Consider the following 20,568-nt stretch of genomic DNA (forward strand, 5'->3'; position numbering starts at 1 on the left):
AAACATTAAATAAGATCTAAATAAAGGAGGTGTCCCATCTGCTTTTGTGGGAGACTTGCTTTCATAAAGTTAACAAATTTCTCAACATACTGGAACAATAGTACAGAGGGCAGGGCATTTTCCTTGCACTTGGCCAACCCAAATTAGATCTCTGATATCCGTATGGTTCCCTGAGCCCTGCCAGGAATAATTCTGAGTGCAGAACCAGGAGTAATCCCTGAGCACACAAGTCAGGAGTAACCCCTAAGCATTGCCAGGTGTGGCCCAAAACCAAAAACCAAAAATCCTTGTTTTCTGCTGGAGAGATTTTGTACAGCAGTAGGGAACTTGCCTTGCACACAGTCAACCTGGGTTCAATTCTTGGCATCTCATATGGTCCCCCACACACTGCCAGGAGTAACTTCTGAATGCAAAGCCAGGAATAACCTCTGAGCATTGCTGGGTGTGGCCCCCAAATAAACAAATGAAAAACAAATTAATTAAATGCAATTTTGTAAAGGAAAAGAAAAATTCTCAACAGAATTTTCCTGTTTTTTGTCTGTTTGATTTTGGTTTTGGTTTTTGCCGCTCCTGGCGATGCTCAGAGGTTACTCCTGCTTTGCGTTCAGGAATCACTTCTACTTCTGGTGGGCTCAGGGGACCATATGGGATGTTAGGGATTGAACCAGGATCGGCTGTGCGCAAGGCAAATGCCCGACCCACTGTACAATTTCTCTGCCCTCAGTAGATTTTTTTCATGAAACTTGCCTACTACTTCTAACATGCCTTTTTTAGAATTCCCACGACAGTTCCAACATAGGCAAGTACACACCTCGGGAACAGAATGTCTAGAGTGAGATCCAAATATCAGAGGTATAATTTATATAGGAAAGACATTTCAGATCAGTAAGGAAAAGTGGACCATTCCATAAATATCACAAATGGTCCACAGAGTTTTGTAACTATCAGACTTCTAAGGGGGCGAGACCAGAATGATAACGCAATGGGCTGAGTTGCGTATGTAAGGCTTAGGATGGACTCCCAAGTATCTCTAGGAGCTGTTCCCAAAACTGACCCAGTAGTAGTCCCTGAGCACTGCTGTATGTGATGCAAAACCCAAATCAAAAAAAAACCCTTTTACATAAAGAACTTACATCAATGCCACAAAGTATTATGACAATATAATATTTTATTTGTGTAGCACATAGGAAAATTCCTATTATATAGTCAATTTTCAATGAAAGTTGATAACTTTATTTTAAAATTTTGACTAAAACTAGTCAAAAATGAAGCAAATTTCTACTTCATTGAACATAAAACTCATTCTAGATAAATAGCTTATTGAAGAATGAAGTCTTAGAATTGTAGTGCATGAAGAAAAAACTTCTAATTTAATTTTAGACACTGTGGTTCTAACAATACTGTTAATGGCAGGGTTTCACGCACTAATAAAGCATTCTGCACCATCCCCTAGACGAGGGTCCCTACTTCCCTCCACCACTGTCCAGTGTTCCCTCACTCCCACCCTCTGCCCACCATTCTCCTTGTCTTGGTAAGTTTCCTACTAAATACCAGTTCTCAGTTTGGGTTGCCTTTGGGAATTTGTTATTTCCTTACTATGTTGCTTTATAGCCTACTTATGAGAGAGATAATTTTGGAGAAGAGTATTTTTATAACCTTGAGTAGGGGAATATTTTTAATGAGATTCAATAAAGCACAATGAAGGGAAAATAATAAATGTGACACTGAATTAAAAACTTAGATGAATCAGGATACATCATAAATAAGATGAAGTTAAGTGACAGACTGGAAGAGTGCACTTTAAGTGTACCTAACTGACAAAGTAAGGATTAATGTCGTAGCACTATCATCCCATTCTTCATCAATTTGCTCAAGCAGGCACCAGTAACGTCTCCATTGTGAGACTTGTTGTAACTGTTTTTGGCATATCGAATATGCCATGGGTAGCTTGCCAGGCTCTGCTGTGCGGGCGAGATACTCTCAGTAGCTTGCCGGACTATCCAGGAGGGACGGAGGAATTGAACCTGGGTCAGCCACATGCAAGGCAAACACCCTACCCGCTGTGCTATTAAGAATATATAAAGATGCAGGCTAGAGGGATTTTTCTGTGGGTAAGATGCTTGCTTTGTATCTGGACAGCCCCGGTTTGATCCCTGAAACCTCTCCACCAAAGTGCCCAAGATCCTTCACTTTTGCCCTATGGTGTCATTACTACCCTGCCTTTTACATTCTAGCAATCTTTTCCACATTTTAGCAATCTCAATTCTACATTCAAAGTCATTAGACACTGTTGTGGTCATGAGACACTGTTCATTCCTTTGTTTTGTTTCTTCATATACCACATATGAAAGAGAGTACCTGATACTTGTCCTTTGCCCTTTGACTTATTTCACTTAATATCAAACTCTCTGTCCCCATCCAATTTGTAGCAAAAAGTTAAGATTTCATCTGTTCTTAAAGCTACATACTATTATATTTGAATGTATGTATACCACAATTTCATTATTCACTAATCCGTTGTTGTTGACAACTAAAGACAACTAAAAGACAACTTGTGTTGTCTTCAAATCTGGGTGATTATAAATCATGCTGCAATTAGTATAAGTGTGAATAAATGTTTTAAGTTAATACTATTGTGCTCTTAATGTGAATATCTTAGGATATAAGTAATGGGATCACTGAGTCATATAAGAGTTATATTTTTAACTTTTTGAGCAGTATCCATACTATTTTCAATAGAGTTTATATTAGACTACATTCCCACAAAAAGCAAATGAGATTTCCATTTCCAGCACTTTTCTATGAGTGCTTCTTGTAATGAACACTTTTTATTATGTCTATTGAACTTCTTTCAGAAAGTATCTGTTCATCTCCCTCCCCCCACTTTGATGGGATATTTTGGTTTTTGTGTTGTTGAGTTTTATGAGAGCTGTGTGTATCTTGGATATTATTCTTTTGTCATATGTATGGTATGAAAATATTTTCTCCCACTCATTACAGTATTTTTAAAAGACCTAGCTTTCTTTCTTAGTACAGAATTGTTTTGTTTGGTATAGTATCATTTATTGATGTTTAAAATTTTTTTCTCAGTGGAGTAGAATCACTGAAGACACAAATAATGTCAATGGCATGGTGACCTCTGATATATTTTATGTATCTGATTCTAACAATGAAGTCTTTTATCCACTTTAAATTCACTTTTCTGTATGGTGTGGACTTGGGATCCAAATGCATGTTGCTAAACAGTTTTACCTGCACCATTTGTCTCTTCAACAAGAGACTTTCCTTGTTCCACTTGAGCATCTAGCTCATTTGCCATTTTTTAACCTTACATCTAAGAGTTTGCTTCTAGGATCTGAGTTATCTTATATTGGTATAAAAGTATGGTTTTATTTTTGTATTACACTGTTTTAATTACCATACCTGTGTAGTGTAGTTTTATGTCAGGTAATATAAAGCGTCCAATTATTTTTTTTTCAGAATTGCTCTGATTATTCAGGGAATTTTATTATTTCATATAAGTTTAGCAAAATTTGTTTTAGCACCATGAAGAATGAGATTTTGATATGAATATTTGATAGCCATTACTTAAATCATTATCAAAATGTTTATAGTGATTAGTTTTTATATTAATTCTGTTTAATATGTATAAGACTTTGGGTAGGATGGTCATTTTGATCATGTTAATTCTTCCAAACCCTGAAGGAATATTTTTCTATTTTTCTTGTGTCCTTGTATATTTTATTTGTTTTATTTTTAAATGCATATACCACTTTGATCAAATAAAGGACAAATATGATCATTTCAATAGAAACGGAAAAAGTATTAGACAAAGCCAACACCTACTCATTATATAAATACTCAACATACTTACTAGAAGGAAACTTCTCAAGGGCAATCTATGAAAAAGCAAAACATCATTTTTAATGATGAAAGATAGTTTCCCCCTAGGACCAAGAGCAAGACTATAGAAATACCTCCTTTTTAAAAAAAAACTGTGACCTACAATTTTTGTGACTTACAATGTGCTCAGAGATTACTCGTGGCTCTGTGCTCAGGGATAGCACTTAGCGATATTCCAGGGACCATATGCAGTTCTACAGATTGAGTAAAAATGAATCATATGTAAGGCAAGTGCTTTATGTTTTTTTTCTATACAAATCTTCCATATCCTTTAGTGATTCCTAGATACTTAATGTTTTGGGATGCAGTTTTAAAAGGGATTGTTGTTTTGAATTCTTCACATGTAGTTTGTTGTTTGCATATAGAAATGCAACAATCTTCTGTGAATTGATTTTTTGTTTTGTTTTTGGGCTACACCTGGATGTTCTCAGGGCTTACTCCTGGCTCTGCACTCTGAGATTATTCCTGCCAGGCTAGAGGGACCATGTGTAGTACTGGGGATCATACCCAGGTCAACCATATGCAAGCCTCCCTAATTTTGTACTGACTCTCAGTCCCTGTGTGTTGATTTTGTAACTCTCTTCTTTATAGTATTTATTTATTGTTTCTATGATTTTATAGTGAAGTTTTTAGGGTCATCTATGTCTAAAATCATGTCATCTACAAATAGTACTAGTTTAGTGGCTTCTTTTACAATTTGATTACATTTATTTAGTTTTCCTATGGTGGCTAGTACTTCAACTACTACATTGAATAATGGAGACAGTAGATATTTTCACCTTTATCTTAAAAGGGAAGACTTTTGGTTTTTCACTATTGAGTATGATGTTAGAAGTGGGTTTGTTGTATATGGTCTGTACTGTCTTGAGGTAGGGTCCTTATATCCTTATTGTGTATGCCTATTAATCCCAGTTATTTTTATTCCTCCTATATTCTTGTTGGTGTTCTATCTGGTTGGTCTGTCCAATCATGAGAGTGAGCTCTTGAATCTCCCATCACAATCCTATTGTTATCAATGTACAAATACATTGATACAAATACAATGTATGAATTCAGTTGCTATCAATGTACAAACATTTCTGCCCCTTCAGATGATATATGATGTTAGTAAGAGTCAAGTACTGTTAGCCAGAGAGATAATATGGGGATTTAGGTACTTAATGCACATACACCAGACTCTGGTTCAATCCCTGGCAGTGCATAAGGTCCCTCAAGAACCACCAGGATGATCCCTAAGGACAGAACCAGGAGTCCTGAGCACAGTTGGGTATGGCTCAAATGTGCCCTTCAAAAAATAATGTAAGTCCTCTTGCTCTATTAATTCTTTAATTAGTGTGTTAACCCCTTTCTCTTATTTAGTTTGAACACTAGCTTGCCTGATACAAGTATGGCATTCCTTCTTCATCCTTTTAGTCAAAAATGTTCTGTGATGATGTCCTCTCTACTGATGTCCTGGAAGCCCATAGGTCAGTTTAGTGGTTCAGTGCCAGGGTCCAGAGATGTAGTGTTGCTCAGACATAGTTGTTCCAGGGGTTAACTGGACTACCCTAACACGTGTGGGATCACATAGACACACCTTGCACTATATCTCAACAGATTGAACTCATGTTTTGTATGTAAGGGACTCCAGGTTTGATCTTCAGTTCTGCATGGTAATTGCACATCAGTAGGATTGTCCCCCAAGCACCAAGCCAGTTTAAGCATCTCAGCACTGTCATGTGTGGACTCAAAACAGAAACAAAAATTAACAGCTAATAAGCCTGAAGAGATACATCTATGAAAATTCAAGATTAGGGAGAAACTTTAACGTTCCACTTTAATTATTGAAGAGATCAACCAGACACATCATCAGTAAGAGTCCTAAATGAGGGATCGAGAGAACTGGGATTAGTAGACATATGCAGAAACCTTTTCATCCCCAATATGAAAATTACGTTCTTCTCCAGTGCACAAGGAAGATTTCCCAGTATAGACCACACAGTGAGTCATACTGTGTCCCTTCTCTACTATCACAAAAATAGAAACCATATCAAGTATTTTTTTCAGGCCATGATGCTTGGAAGGTGGAAATTAACTATAAGAAGAAACACTTATAGGAAAAACACAGAAAATGCTCTAACATTTGGAAATTAAACTTTCACACCTTGTGTTAAACAGGAAATCAAGGAATAAATTAAAAAATTTTCTCAAAATGATTGAAGACACAAACTATAAGTACCAATGGAACATAGATAAGGCATTTTTAAGGATGAAGTTTATAGTAATGTAAGATTTCATCAGGAAACAAGAAAAACTAGAATAAGTTAATTTTACAGATCATGAAGCTTGAAAAAGAGCAAATGAAACCCAAACTATATAGAAGGAAGGGAAAATATGCATTAGAGTAGAAACAAAGCATAGAGAAATAAAGAAAATAACTAACTAAGGTCAGCAGCAACTTTTTTCTAAAGAATGAACAAGATGGACAAACTTTTAGTTAGACATATGGGGAGGAAAAACAGAAAATGCAATAAATTAGATTAGAGATGAAAAGGGAGAAATCATAGTAGACGCCATAGAAATGTAAAGGATCATGAGATTTTACCATAAACAACTCTAGCCACTAAGCTGGAGAAACTAAAATAAATGAATTATTAGAAACATAAAACCTTCCAATATTGAACTAGGATCAAGTAGAAAACCTGAGGGACCAATTACAAGTAAGGAAATTAAAATTGTAATTAAAAATCTCCCCGAAAACAAAAGCCCAGTCCAGCTAGATTAACAGCATCACCCTAACAAAAGCAGTAGAGATATTACTGAAAATAAAAATTACAAACTAACATTAAAGATAAGTCCTCAACACATCTTAGCAAATCAAATACAACAATATATTAAAAGAAATATACACTATTATTACGTGGGATTTATTTCAGGAATAAGAGGATAATTTATGAAAATAAATTAATGTTATATATCACCTCAACAAAAGAAAAGATAAAGATCATATGATCAAAGCAATTGATGCAGAGAAGTAATTTGACAATAACCAGAATTCATTCATGATAAAAATCTCTCAACAAAATTGAAATAAAAGGAAGGTACTTGAAGTTAATAATGGCCATTTACAGCAAGTCAATAGTCAACATTTCATACTCAGTGACAAAAAACAAATCTTCCTCTCTGAGATCAGGCACAAGAAAAGAATTCCCACTTTCTTCACTATTATTCAATATCACTTTGAAAGTCCTCACTTCCAAAGTAATTAGGGGTAAAATGGGCATCAAAGGAAAACAAATAGAAAAGAAGTTAAATGATCACTATTTTTAGATGACAAGATAATAAGCACAGAAGACTGCAAAACTCTCATGAGTAATACAGCAAAGTACCAGGATACAAAATCGATACACAAAGGTATATTATATCTCTATATAATATAGAGACAGTGAGCTAAAAGGGAATGAAATTAAAAGTATAACTCAATTTTAAATAGATCATAAAAATCCTAGAAAGCAACTTATGAAAGGAGATGAAAAACTTTTTTTTTTAAATTTTTTATTGAGTCACCATGTGGAAAGTTACAAAGTTTTCAGGTTTAAATCTCAGTTATACAATGCTCGAATACCCATCCCTTCACCAGTGCTCATATTCCACCACCAAGAATCCCAGTATAGCTCCACCCCACCCCCTCACACCCCTAACCCCCCCACACCCCTGCCTCCCCCTAAGCCCCCCCCCGCCTGTGTAACTAATAAATTTCACTTTACTTTCACTTTGATTGCATACAATATTTCAACGAAACTCACTATTATTGTTTGGAGAGTCTCTCCCCTAAAGTCAGACCTGCTGAAAAGGAAGCATTAGATAATTTGTTTTCCATTGCTGAGGATGAAGAGGTATGAGGTCGAGTGACCACACTTATCGGCCTCTCAGTTTTGGGTTTCTGTAATTTAGTATTTTAGTAACTAAGTCCAGAGAGATATCTGCCAGAAGTTGCATCGTTGCCAACTTGTACTTCTCAGTTACATTATATTCCACATATGAGTGCAATCTTTCTATGTCTGTCTCTTTCTTTCTGACTCATTTCACTCAACATAATACTTTCCATGTTGATCCATTTATATGCAAATTTCATGACTTCATGTGTTCTGACAGCTACATAGTATTCCATCGTGTAGATGTACAAGAGTTTCTTTAACCAGTCATCTGTTTTGGGGCACTCTGGTTTTTTCCAGATTCTGGCTATTTTAAACAGTGCTGCAATGAACATAGAAAAATACATATGCCATCTCTCCTATACCTTTTGCCTCTCCGGGATATATTCCCAGGAGTGGTATTGCTGGGTCAAATGGAAGCTCAATTTCTAATTTTTTGAGAATCGTCCATATTGTTTTCCAAAAGGGCTGAACCAGTCGGCATTCCCACCAGCAGTGAAGAAGAGTCCCTTTCTCCCCGCATCCACGCCAACACCGGTTGCTTTTGTTTTTTGGGATGTGGGCCAGTCTCTGTGGTGTGAGATGATATCTCATGGTTGTTTTGATCTGCATTTCCCTGATGATTAGTGATGTGGAACATTTTCTCATGTGCCTCTGAGCCATTCGGATTTCTTCTTTAGGAAAGCTTCTGTTCATTTCATCACTCCATTTTTTGATCGGGTTGGCAGTTTTCTTCTTGTGGAGTTCAACAAGTGCATTGTATATCCTTGTTATCAACCTTTTATTGGATGGGTACTGCATAAATATCCTCGGATGGGTACTGCATAAATATCCTGAAAGGAGATGAAAAACTTTTACTTCAAAAGTCTAAGTAATATTTAAAAATTTGAAAAGGACATTAGGAAATGAAGAAATGTTACAGTTTTTATGGGTTGGAAGAGTTAGCAGTGTCAAATGACCAGCCTACCTAATGTCATGCGTTATATAGATTCAATACAATTCAAATCAATTCTCATCAAACTGTTGATAGCATTCTACAAAGCCTTAAAAATAGATATACTTATTTTTTATGCAATCTTTAATTCTTCAAATTGCCAAAGCCATTCTGAAAAAAAAGAGAAATATGGTGGGTATATTATTTTTGGCTTTAAACTATAAAGTTTCAGTTATTTATTCCTGTAGTTCAGGAATAAATATAGATTCTCAGAGCAACATAGTAGCACTGAACACCCAGAGACAGCTCTCAGATACATGGATAATTAATCTAATCTAAAATTCTAGACTTTTTATTTGTTTTTCTCTTTAACTTAATGTTTGCTTCCAAAGATGTGTTCATTTTTTGTTAGAACTTATTTAGTTTTCTTTTCATAGCTAATTTCTCTTCCTCTCCTCTCCCCTCCTCTCCCCTCCCGTTCTCTCCCCTCCCCTCTCCTTTCCTCTCCTCTCTTCTCATCTCCTCTCCTCTCTCCTCTTTTCTCTCATCCTTCTCTTTCCTCTCTCCTTTTTCATTCTCTCTTGATCTTTCTTCCTCCTTCCTTCCTTCCTTCCTTCCTTCCTTCCTTCCTTCCTTCCTTCCTTCCTTCCTTCCTTCCTTCCTTCCTTCCTTCCTTCCTTCCTTCCTTTCTCTTTCTCTCTTTTTCTTTCTTTCTCTCTTTTTCTTTCTTTCTCTCTTTTTCTTTCTTTCTTTCTTTCTTTCTTTCTTTCTTTCTTTCTTTCTTTCTTTCTTTCTTTCTTTCTTTCTTTCTTTCTTTCTTTCTTTCTTTCTTTCTTTCTTCTTTCATTCTTTCTCCATTTTTTCTTTTTTTTGCCGCACTTGGCAGTACTCAGAGCTTACTCCTGACTTTGTGCTCAGGGATCACTCCTGGTAGGGCTCAGGGAACCGTATGAATAACGATTTACTTCAACCTGGATTGAACCAGATTGTCTGCATGCAAAGCAAACTCCCTACCTGCTAAACTATCACTTCAGCCCCTCATAGTTAATTTCTACCTATGAGACTTCGTCTCCACTAAAATACAGTTTCTATTTTGGTGATGTAATGAATACTCATACTTCATTGAATGCTGTGTATCCTGGACAATATTCCATGTTCACTAGAGATGTATATTCACCTGTGTGTGTTTTGGGGGAGAGATCTGGAGGGTCCTGTACATGTCTGTTAATCTTAGTACTTGCAGTTTTTGTTAAAATTCTTGTTGATATTCTGTCTGGTTGATCTGTCAGCTGATGAGGGTGGGGTATTAAAATCTCCCTCACCTATTTTGTTGCCAATGTATTTACTAAGATTTACTAACAGTTACATTATAAACTTTAATACCCTATTATTGCATATATGTTGATGAGTATATCCTCTTAATATATTGCTCCATTAAAACAGTACAAATGTCTGTTCTTATCCTTAATACATTTTTCTTATTGCTTTTTGGGTCATACCCGGCGATACTCAGGGGTTACTCCTGGCTCCGCACTCAGGAATTTATCCTGGCGGTGCTGGGAATTGAACCCGGGTTGGCCACGTGAGAGGCAAACACCCTACCCATTGTGTTATTGCTCCAGCCCCCTTAATACAGTTTTTAAACTTGTGCACCATATTGTATGACATAAGTGGCACACCACCTTTCTATAATCTTTTTTGGGGTATTGAGGGCCACACCTGGCTGTACTCAGGGTTTACTCCTAGCTTTGTGCTCATCAGTCACTCCTGATGGAGACTGGGGGACCACATGTGGTGCCAGGGATCAAACCTGAGTCAGACACATACAATCACAACAGCATCCTACACATTCTTGCTCTCTCTCTCTCCTCAGCCCTATTTTAGAGTCTTACATTAGTCTTTAATGACTGTTTTCTGGCCATTCACTCTCAATCTGTGTTTATTATGAGAGTTAAAATGTTTTCTAAGCAGCAGAAAGTTGGATTTTGTTTCTCAATCCATCCAGCTAATCAGTTCCTTAAAATGGAAAATTCGGTCCATTTATATTTAGAGAAAATGTTGAAATTAAGGAATGTGTTGCCATTTATCTAAGAGAATTTTGGTTGCTTTTTCTATCTCACCTTTGTATTTTATATGATCCAGTCAGGGCCCCTAGATCTGGCTTAGATGTGACAACAGCAGCTGTTCTTTGAGATGTGTGTATCACTCCTTCACAGCTGACTGATAACTTTGCAGGGTTGAGGATTCTTGGTTGAAGGTTCTTTTTATTCAATGTCTTGAGTATATAATTCCATCCTCTCTTGCTTGTAAAATTTAACTTTAACTTGAAAATATGGTATGAATTTTATGGGTGTTTGCTCTTCTTAAATATGACTCTTTGTTTCTTTTCTTTCTTTAAGGAATCTAAATTATGTGTTTTATTCTTGTCATTTTAATTCCAGTTTGTCCTGGTGGGTATTGTTCTGTTTGGGTTTATTTTGATTGATTGCATCTCCTGTATTGGTGCACTAATATCCCTCTTCAAGTTGGAGAAGTTTTATTATTTTTTCAATGATCTGTTCTTCCCCTTTCCCTCTTTCCTCTCCTTATGGAAGTCTTTGAATCTGAGATAATGCTTCTCAGTATTCTCAACAATATCTCTTAAATTTTCTTCACTTTTTAAGATCTCTCTTCTATTGCTCTTCTGTAGTGATGGAGTTCTTGCCTTGTCTTTGGGCTCTGTGGTTTGGTTTTCAGATTCATCCGCTGTGTCCTGAGAGTTGCTGCTGTGTTCTTTAACTCCTTCATTTCTATTTGAAAGTGTTCTTTCATTTTTATTAGGCTTTCTTAAATTTTATTGTGACTATGTTCAACTGTGTATTTTTTATATCATTAAACATTGAAAGTGTCATTCTTCTACTGTCTTCTCCGGACAGTTTATTTGTTTATTTTTCTGCCACACCTGGTGGTACTCAGGGAATACTCCTGGCTCTGTGCTCAGGCCTCACTCTTGGCAGCATTCAGGGTCATTATGGGATAATGGTTCAAAATGGATCACTGGAATGCAAAGCAGGTGCCTTAACTCCTTTAGTATATCTTCTTCACACAGTTTAGAGATTTTAGGTAGTTGATGATGTCTATGAATTTTGTTACTATCTGTTGAATTAAGTTTTTCATAGTTGAATTCATTTATTCATTATTCTTAGTGCTGCATAACCTTTTGCAGGGTGGGACTTTAGCCACCACGACTCTGGGCCATCTCTTTCTTGCCAGTGGGGTTTTGTTCCCTCCCTGGTTTGGGTTCATTTTGGAGAATGCTCGTTCTCTACTTCTGCCAGCTGCAGGGTGAGGCTCTGTTTGCTTGTCTCCAGAGTCCTATCTTGCCCACAGCTGCATAATCCCCAATATAAACAGGGGGTCAGTGAGCGGTATCTGGGCTGGGGTGTGGGAGAGGCCTTTGATGAGCTGCCTTGCTGCCAGTGTGGCTGCCTGCAAGGCTTTGAGGTTCTTCTCGAAGAGGAGAGTGATACGTGGGCAGAGGGCCCTGGGGAAGGCTTGGTTAGTGTGCCTTGCCATTAGTATGGCTGCTCTCAGGGCTTGGGGACTCCAAAGCACTGATATTCCAGACATTGTCCTGCATATTGTCATATATTTTTATAATAGAAAACTTGAAAATAAAAATCTTAGCAGGAAGGTGGGTGTTTTAAATGGAATATTCATAGAGTATATACAGTACATGATGAACCACACAATATATCCCAGTGTTTAAACTGAAAACTTAAGTTGTTTTTATGATAGAGGAGTTTGCAGTACAGGCACACTTTATTAAAGTTTTTATTTTTATTTTATTTTTATTTTTATTATTTTGCTTTTTGGTCACATCTGGCAATGCACGGGGGTTACCCCTGGCTCTGCACTCAGGAATTACCCCTGGCGGTGCTCAGGGGACCATATGGGATGCTGGGATTCGAACTCGGGTCAGCCGCATGCAAGGCAAACGCCCTACCCACGGTGCTATCGCTCCAGCCCCAACTTTGTTAAAGTTTTTAAATATTGAAGACAATGCAATTTATTTTCAGGTTCCATAGACATACCTAAGCTTTCAGAGTATGAAAAGAACCAAATTCAACTGAGTAACTCCCTCCGAGGAAGAATGAAGGGCGGGGGCGGGGCTAGGGATGGATCCAGAGCTGCTTCAAGATTTGCTCCATGGGAGTTGGGTTCCCACCTTTTCCCCACAGATGCGCAACGGGAGAGGCTTGGCAGGACATCATGCTGGCCTGCATGCCAGGGAAGAAGTGTGCCCCGGAGTCGGAGCCCGGCAACAGCACTGAAGGGGAGACACCCTGCGGCAGCAGCTTCGCAGTCTTCTACTTCATCAGCTTCTATATGCTCTGTGCCTTCCTGGTAAGCAGCAGGGCATGGAGTAACCGCATGCAGTGAGGGTGTGGTTCACAACAACCCAAGCCCACATTGTATGCAGCTTATGGTCAAGGCAGCTTGGCCCGAGTGGAAAGACAGTGATAGGAATATCCGACTTCACACACAGAGATTGTGGTAGATGAGGCCAGAGTGAGCTGAACTAGCCACTTTCTGTCCGTTGTTGGCTCTTACCAAGGTAACAATCTCAGAGAAAAGGGAATGAGTGTGGAGGCCTAGAGACAGCTTGCACTTTCTTTAAAGAGGGGGAGAGAAAGCTATCTCTGTCCTTTGTAACCTGCAGTATGATATCAGGGAAACTGTCCAATTCACATGAGGGGTTCATCCTATACAACGCTGAGGGAAACATATCAATTTTACATCCATGAGACCCTAGTCTGTGGTTGATGTTTTAAATGGTGACATATCCCTCCACTTTAGAAATGTCAATTAACTGTGTGGGGCGGGAGTAATAGTATAGTAGGTAGGATGCTTGCCACGCACAAGGATAACCCGGGTTCAATCTCAGTACTCCATATGGTTCTGTGGTCCCTGCCAGAAGTGATCCCTGAGCTCAGAGTCAGGTGTAAGCCCTGAGCACTGCCATGTGTATCCCCAAGGCAAAATAAAACAAAAAACAAATATCAGTTTCTGCCACATATGGCACCAGTGGGAAAGTAGATTCAAGGGAAAGTGTGTAATAACTCATCATGCTCTCTCTCTTCGCTGCAGATCATCAATCTCTTTGTAGCTGTTATAATGGACAACTTTGACTACCTAACAAGAGACTGGTCAATCCTTGGGCCCCACCATCTGGATGAATTTAAAAGAATCTGGGCAGAATATGACCCTGAAGCCAAGTAAGTCCCCATAGGAAAATCCTGATTCATAAAGCCCAGAGAGGGACTGATGTCCAACACCTTTAAGAGATGTAGCATTGAGATGGATTAACATTGAGTAGGTCAATTGGAAACACTGACTAGACCCTATGGTCAAAGGTCAGGGGTCAACTCTATGAGATTTAGCTTGTCTAAGTCAAGAATGTATCTTTTCCAGTTGAATAGAAGTACAGAAGAGCCTAATATCAGGAATAACTAGAAGTACTTGAAAAATTCCGGATCATTTAGATCTCCATTCCATTCCAGCCTCAGGTCCAATAAATGCTCAGTTCAGTAACTTTTGATCAGATAATTAGTTGGCTTATGCAGCAAATATATACTGCAGATTTCATTGCACTGCTAAAATGAAGTTGCTTAGAATATAAAGCTCCCTCTGTCTGTTTTGCCATGTAATCCCACAATGAGTGTAACTACTAGGGCTAAACTATAGGGGATTACTCCTGCAGGCAGGCCTCACCTCTTAATTTGGCTGCTGGCAAAGTCCATGCCCTGTAACTGACTTTTTCCTCCTTTCCTTCCTCTTGTAGGGGTCGTATCAAACACCTAGATGTGGTTACTCTTCTCCGGCGGATTCAGCCCCCACTGGGTTTTGGGAAGCTGTGCCCTCACCGCGTGGCTTGCAAAGTAAGTTACGAGCTGAATCACTCAATAATATGATGCCTTCTGGTCTTGTGACCTCGATCAGGCCATTGATCCTCAAAAGCCAGTATTTTATGTGCCTAAAGAAATGGGACTAAATCTGTGTAAAATTCTTTCCAGCAATAAGTTCTGACTGTAAAGGAATAACAGAGTGAGCCACCCGCCCAGTTTTGAATAAAGGACCTGTTCAAAGTTTGATTTTACACCACTCACGTATCCTAGGAGTCTAATGAAACTAATATGGATGTTTAGTGGTTCTTCTCCTGGAATCAGGGGGATTATATGCACTGTCCTCAGGAATAGTGAAGTACAGAAATGAAACATTAAATCACCAACATACTGGCAGATTGTATAAGGAAGAGCATCTGTTATTGCTATCAGATTTCCAAGTGGGATCATAACCCACTTGAAACAAGCATCCTAGATTATGTTCAGCACAACTCTTACTCATGTGATCTGTGCAAGAGCCTGAGAAGGGGTGCCTCTCAAAGTGGGGGCTCAACCTTTCCTGTCCTTGCTGTACTGTGGACCGTGTAGCCCTAACAATGCTGAAGAGTTTCAGTTGCCTCTTCCTGCTTCCTTCAATTACAAGGCAACTCCCATTCTCAACACTCTGTACTCCTACTGGAGTAAAGAACTGCAACAAGGTTCAGGGGAAGTGAAGTCAGAGAGTTGTATAGAGGAAGAAACACAAATGGAAAAAGTCAGCTCTGTGGATTATCCTCTCATTGAAAATGTAGATCTGAGGGGATATAGAATTTTCTATCTGTACTCTTTTATTCTTTTTCCCCCACTGATTCCTATACTGTGATACACACACACAGAAAGAGAGAGAGAGAGATTTTCAAGAGTCTAGAAGATGTGAAATAAAACAAAGAAAACCCATTCAAAGTAAGGTAAAAGCACAGTAGAAAACCAGGGCAGAGTGACTGCTGGCTGCATGTGGGAAAAGATTTGATAAGGGCAAAATACATCCTCCCTAAATCTGAGGGGAAAGCAGAGCTAAGATTCTCTCTAGAGGGGCTGGAGTGATAGAACAGTGGGTAGTGCGTTTACCTGGCATGCAGCTGACCCGGGTTCGATTCCCAGCATCCCATTTGGTCCCCTGAGCACCGCCGGGAGTAATTCCTGAGTGCAGAGCCAGGAGTAACCCCTGTGCATTGCCCCCAAAATAAAGATTCTCACTAGAAGAGGTTGCATACAATGCAGTGATCCTTGCTATATGTCTCCATCTACTCCTAACACACACACATACACACATACCTGCATACACCCATGTTACACACACACATACATACATCACAGATGCACAGTACACTTAACACACGGGAACACACATGTTCCTGGAATCTCTCCCAGCACTCACATACTTGGTGGTTCCTTTGATCCTTTGAGCACGATTTACTATAATCATCAATTTGTCCTCTTTCCCTGCAGCGCCTGGTCTCCATGAACATGCCTCTGAATAGTGATGGGACAGTCATGTTCAATGCTACCCTATTTGCGTTGGTCCGGACAGCCCTGAGGATCAAAACAGAAGGTAAGAGTCCTTGCTGGTCCCTGGGAGCATCACTTTGAAGTTCTCATAGAAAATAAAAATAAAAATTCTCATAGGACAAGAAGTTCCCAGGACTTGTCCATCTTTTACCAGAATCGTGGTTCTTAATCTTTATATATAGGAACATTATGGAATCCTGCTTTGACATATTTACTCTTCTTAAATGGTCCCCTGGTCTCTAGAACTTGAACTTCCATGAGCTTCTAGTTGTGGGTGATATCTTAATATCATAAAGGTAGAAACAGATGAGAGATATCTGGAAAATGAGCCAAACCCCACCTAAATGAAATAGGACTATGAGTGTGTCTCCTGAATGCCCAACTTTCCTTTTAATTAAAAGAACTGGAGCCAGAGTGATAGCACTGTGGGTAAGGCATTTGATTCCCAGCATCCTTTATGGTCCCCCAAGCACCGCCAGGTGTAATTCCTCAGTGCATGAGCCAGGAGTAACCCCTGTGCATTGCTGGGTGTGACCCAAAAAGCAAAAATAATAATAAATTAAAAGAGCCTGTGGGGGCTGGAGCAATAGCACAGCGGGTAGGGCGTTTGCCTTGCACAAGGCTGACCCGAGTTCGAATCCCAGCATTCCATATGGTCCCCTGAGCACCGCCAGGGGTAATTCCTGAGTGCAGAGCCAGGATTAACCCCTGTGCATCGCCAGGTGTGACCCAAAAAGAAAAAAAAAAAAGAACCTGTGTCAAGAAGGATATCTTAGTAACAAATTGTGACAGGGGTTGACATTATCACATAGCTGTCAGCTCCCTGGCACAGGTGGGACTATCTATCTCACCTGTGTTCAGAGGTCTGACTGTGTTCCTTTAGGGCCAAAATGGTCTGGTGAAGAATTATTCCCCCCTCCCCCCACCAAATCAACCTCAAGGCTAGCAGTTGCCTTGTCATTAAAATTGATCAACATTCCTGAACCACCTTGCGGGGAAGTGGGGAATGACTATGGGAAGTACTCTTAAGATGCACTTACTCTCTAGGGCTTTTAGTTTACCAGTGTTTCCTAGACCAGACCAGCTGCCTTGGAATAAATTCCAGGAACTTGTTTAAATAGTTGCATCCTCTGTCCCAGCCCAGATCTACTGCATCTGAGTATCTCTGACTATGGAGTTCAGGAATCAAAAACTGAACCAGATGCATGAGCAACTGATATGTGTACTAAAGCTTGAAAAAACCCACTGGTAGGGTAAGCACACAGATGAACAAGTAGTATGCTTCATTTTGCCCTCTTATATTTCTATCTTAAGACCTTAAAGCTGCCAGTTATAGCTAATTGTTTTTGTAATTTTTGTGTGTATACTGTAGAAAGAGCTGGGAGACTTGAGTCTCATAGTATGTTTAATAAATCATTTATTTACTTTATAATTCATTTCTTCTTTTGTAAGAAAGATAATGATGGAGTGAATTTAGTCAATGACGTGGAGAAATCCCTTCTCTCAGTTAAGTCTTCCCATAAAATGATAAAAAGATCTGAGATGAAGGTGTTATACAATTCTCAGTTTCTTGTACTTAGGCAGTCAATATTGAAAGCAGAGGACTGAAGACAGATTTATAAAATTCAGTAGAAACCTTGAGAAATGGATGTAAAGGATAGAGAAGCTGGGGAATGGGGTATCACAGGGAATGGTGGAAACCCCATTTTTATATTCTCTTACTATGGGAATGGGTGGAAACTCAGCATCAGGCTTGAGACATGCAAGACAGGAAGACGAAGGAGCAGGAGATGAGCAAGATGTTTGAAAGGATCATCTTCTTGGATTATCATCTTGGGTGTATCTCCTGGGCTCATTTTCAGGAATTTTCCTCTGGAGCCAGAGCCATTCATTCTAATCTCATCATGTCTATTTACGCCTTTTATCTATGGAGCTATATCAAAGGGAAACATGAAAGAGTTCTTCTGAAGGATATATGTCAAATAATGAGCTAATTAAAAAAACCAGTTTGAATTGTACCGCTAATTAAAAAGAAACTAAAGCTAAAGAATGCACTCTCAAAAAAAAAAAAAAAAAAAAAAAGAATGCACTCTCAGTTGTCAGTGCAAAAACTGGGTCTAAAATCCATATAAACCGATCTATTTGTGACATTAAATAATTCAGTACACATTCAATGTGTGTGTGTGTGTGTGTATGTGTGTGTGTAAGACAGGAACAAAGTTGGAAGGAAATTTGTTGATCTCAACATTGACAGTCATGGTAGAATCAGCAGTGACCTTGACCTTTATGTTTGTTAGCTGCTTTGGATTTTTCTACAATGATAATGGCTACATTTATGTCCAGGGAAAGAGTTTTGTTCTCAGAGAGAAAATACAATGCTCATTAGAAGAAATGTAGTCTGATATTTAAAGATTGGTGTGTTGAAGCTGTGTGTCTCCACTTCACAGAGGAACAGAAACACTGACGCAGGCTGAAGCCAGGATTCAGCTGTTGAAGAGGGGCTGTCAGAGTAAAGGGGACAGCTAAAGGAACAAGCAGCTGATAATAGTGCCAAAGAAGCTGCTCTAAAAGATCAGTGGCTGATAATACTAAAAAAAAAACTAATCAGAAAAAAACAAATGCATGCAGTCAATCTCAAACAAATGGGCATTCCAGAGAAAGGGAAGATACCAGCCACAGGAAAATAGTTAAAGAATTAAAGAAACATTAGTATTCTGTCCCTACTGTATCTATTGTTTGTAATATTTTATTGTTTATTCTATAGATCACATGTTAAGTTTTTTTCAACACAATTAAAGAAAATTTTGTAAAGAATAGCAGCTAAAGGTTCCCCAGCACCTGTACAGGTACAAGCCTTTCTCTGAACCAAACATCTCACAAATTTTGAAAAGTAGGAGGCAAATGAGTTCTTAGAAGAAACTGGAAACAAATGCAAGAAAATAAGAAAATTTGTGATACTAAACCTGACCTTAGTACTCATTCTCCAAACTTTTGAACGTGGAAGGAAGTAGAGAGAAATTAACACCTACTTTGGAGAACCAGTCCCAAACCACCTTTTGATATATAGAAGGGGAATATTATAATACCTAATAATATGAAATCATTGCCAGTGAAGCTTCACATTCGGCTAGAGCACACTGTAAGAATAAGTAAAGCTTTGCAAAAGCATGAAAATCCTCTAGGGGTCTATTTTAGCTGCCTGGTCTAGTATTACAAATTAGCACAAGGTGCTTAAGAGAGGAATCTGTGTTACAGTTGCCCAAGTCTAAATGAGGGTGAAGGAAGAGAGTCTCAGGAGACTGTTCTGTGCCCCTCCACTTCTAGTGGGGGCAGCAGCACTTGGTATTTGTTGGTCATGGTTAGTTTATCACTCCAATCTCAGCTTCCACCTTTATCTCTATTTCCCCAGTTTTCTTTCTTCTTCCCCAAAGCATAATTGGAACCCACCCAAATCCAGTAGGACCTCCTCTTAACTGGTCACATCTGAAGAGAGTAAAGATGTTTCTTTACAAGATTCTTTCTCCACAGGCTAAGGTTCTAGAATATGACTTGGGGAGGGAAGCCACAAAAGATAAGTATATTTGAACATGATATTATTAGGGATGGGTCTCATTCCCCTGACCCTGAAAGAGTCTCCAGTATGGAAGGACGAGTAGAGAGAGGCTTCTAAAATCTCAGGGCTTGGAATAATGGAGATGTTACTGAGACCGCTCGAGAAATTCAACGATCAACAGGATGATGATGATGATGATGATGATGATGATGATGATGATGATGATGATAATGATGATGATGATTAGGGCTATTTTATAGCATAGATCTGGCTGTCTCTAACTGGAATTGTCCTTCAACTATTTGAAGTCTACATTCAAATGGGAATCATCTCTCTCTCTCTCTCTCTCTTTCTCTCTCTCTCTCTCTCCATTGCCATCACTGCTTGCTCCTGCCCTGCCTCCATAGGGGGAGCCTTTCCCACATCGCCAAAGGGGCAGATTTCAATTCAGGCAGCCTGATGGCAAAGCTCCCCACTGCTAAGCCATTCCATCTGCCGTGTGTCATGGCGGAAGCAGTCCCTGGATCGGATATGCCATTGCCTCATAACAGATCCCCAGAAATGTTAAAAAAACGACACCCGGTTTTGAGCTTGCAGCACTCAGAGTCTCACTGCCAAACCAGGAAGGAGGCTGATCATTTCCAGGGATTAGACCCATTCCACAGCTCCTCCTGTTGTTGGCAGGCTTTCTCTCCAGAAGTCTTGGGGTTGGCTGTCTGCAGGGAAGAACTCAGCTCCAGCAGCCATCCTGGGGGCTTCCATCCACAGCCTGGACCTTGTGGGCTCTTTTCCAGGCCTACAGATCTTTTTCCTCCTCCCTCACCTTGAGTT

The 20,568-nt window shown here is 39.1% G+C and overlaps 1 protein-coding gene across 9 annotated transcripts in view; it reads left to right on the top strand.

Moving 5' to 3' along the window:
• CACNA1C (calcium voltage-gated channel subunit alpha1 C) overlaps positions 1–20,568 on the top strand; it is a 691,920-nt gene that overhangs the window by 637,952 nt on the left and 33,400 nt on the right. For all 9 annotated transcript variants that reach the window (XM_055143504.1, XM_055143509.1, XM_055143508.1 and 6 more), the window contains 4 exons: positions 12,972–13,137; positions 13,882–14,009; positions 14,576–14,672; positions 16,125–16,227. In XM_055143504.1, the coding sequence (XP_054999479.1) occupies positions 12,972–13,137; positions 13,882–14,009; positions 14,576–14,672; positions 16,125–16,227 (494 nt within the window). The remainder of the gene's footprint in view (positions 1–12,971; positions 13,138–13,881; positions 14,010–14,575; positions 14,673–16,124; positions 16,228–20,568) is intronic.

This window comes from Sorex araneus, chromosome 6 (assembly GCF_027595985.1).
Source record: "Sorex araneus isolate mSorAra2 chromosome 6, mSorAra2.pri, whole genome shotgun sequence".
NCBI classification, from domain to species: domain Eukaryota; kingdom Metazoa; phylum Chordata; class Mammalia; order Eulipotyphla; family Soricidae; genus Sorex; species Sorex araneus.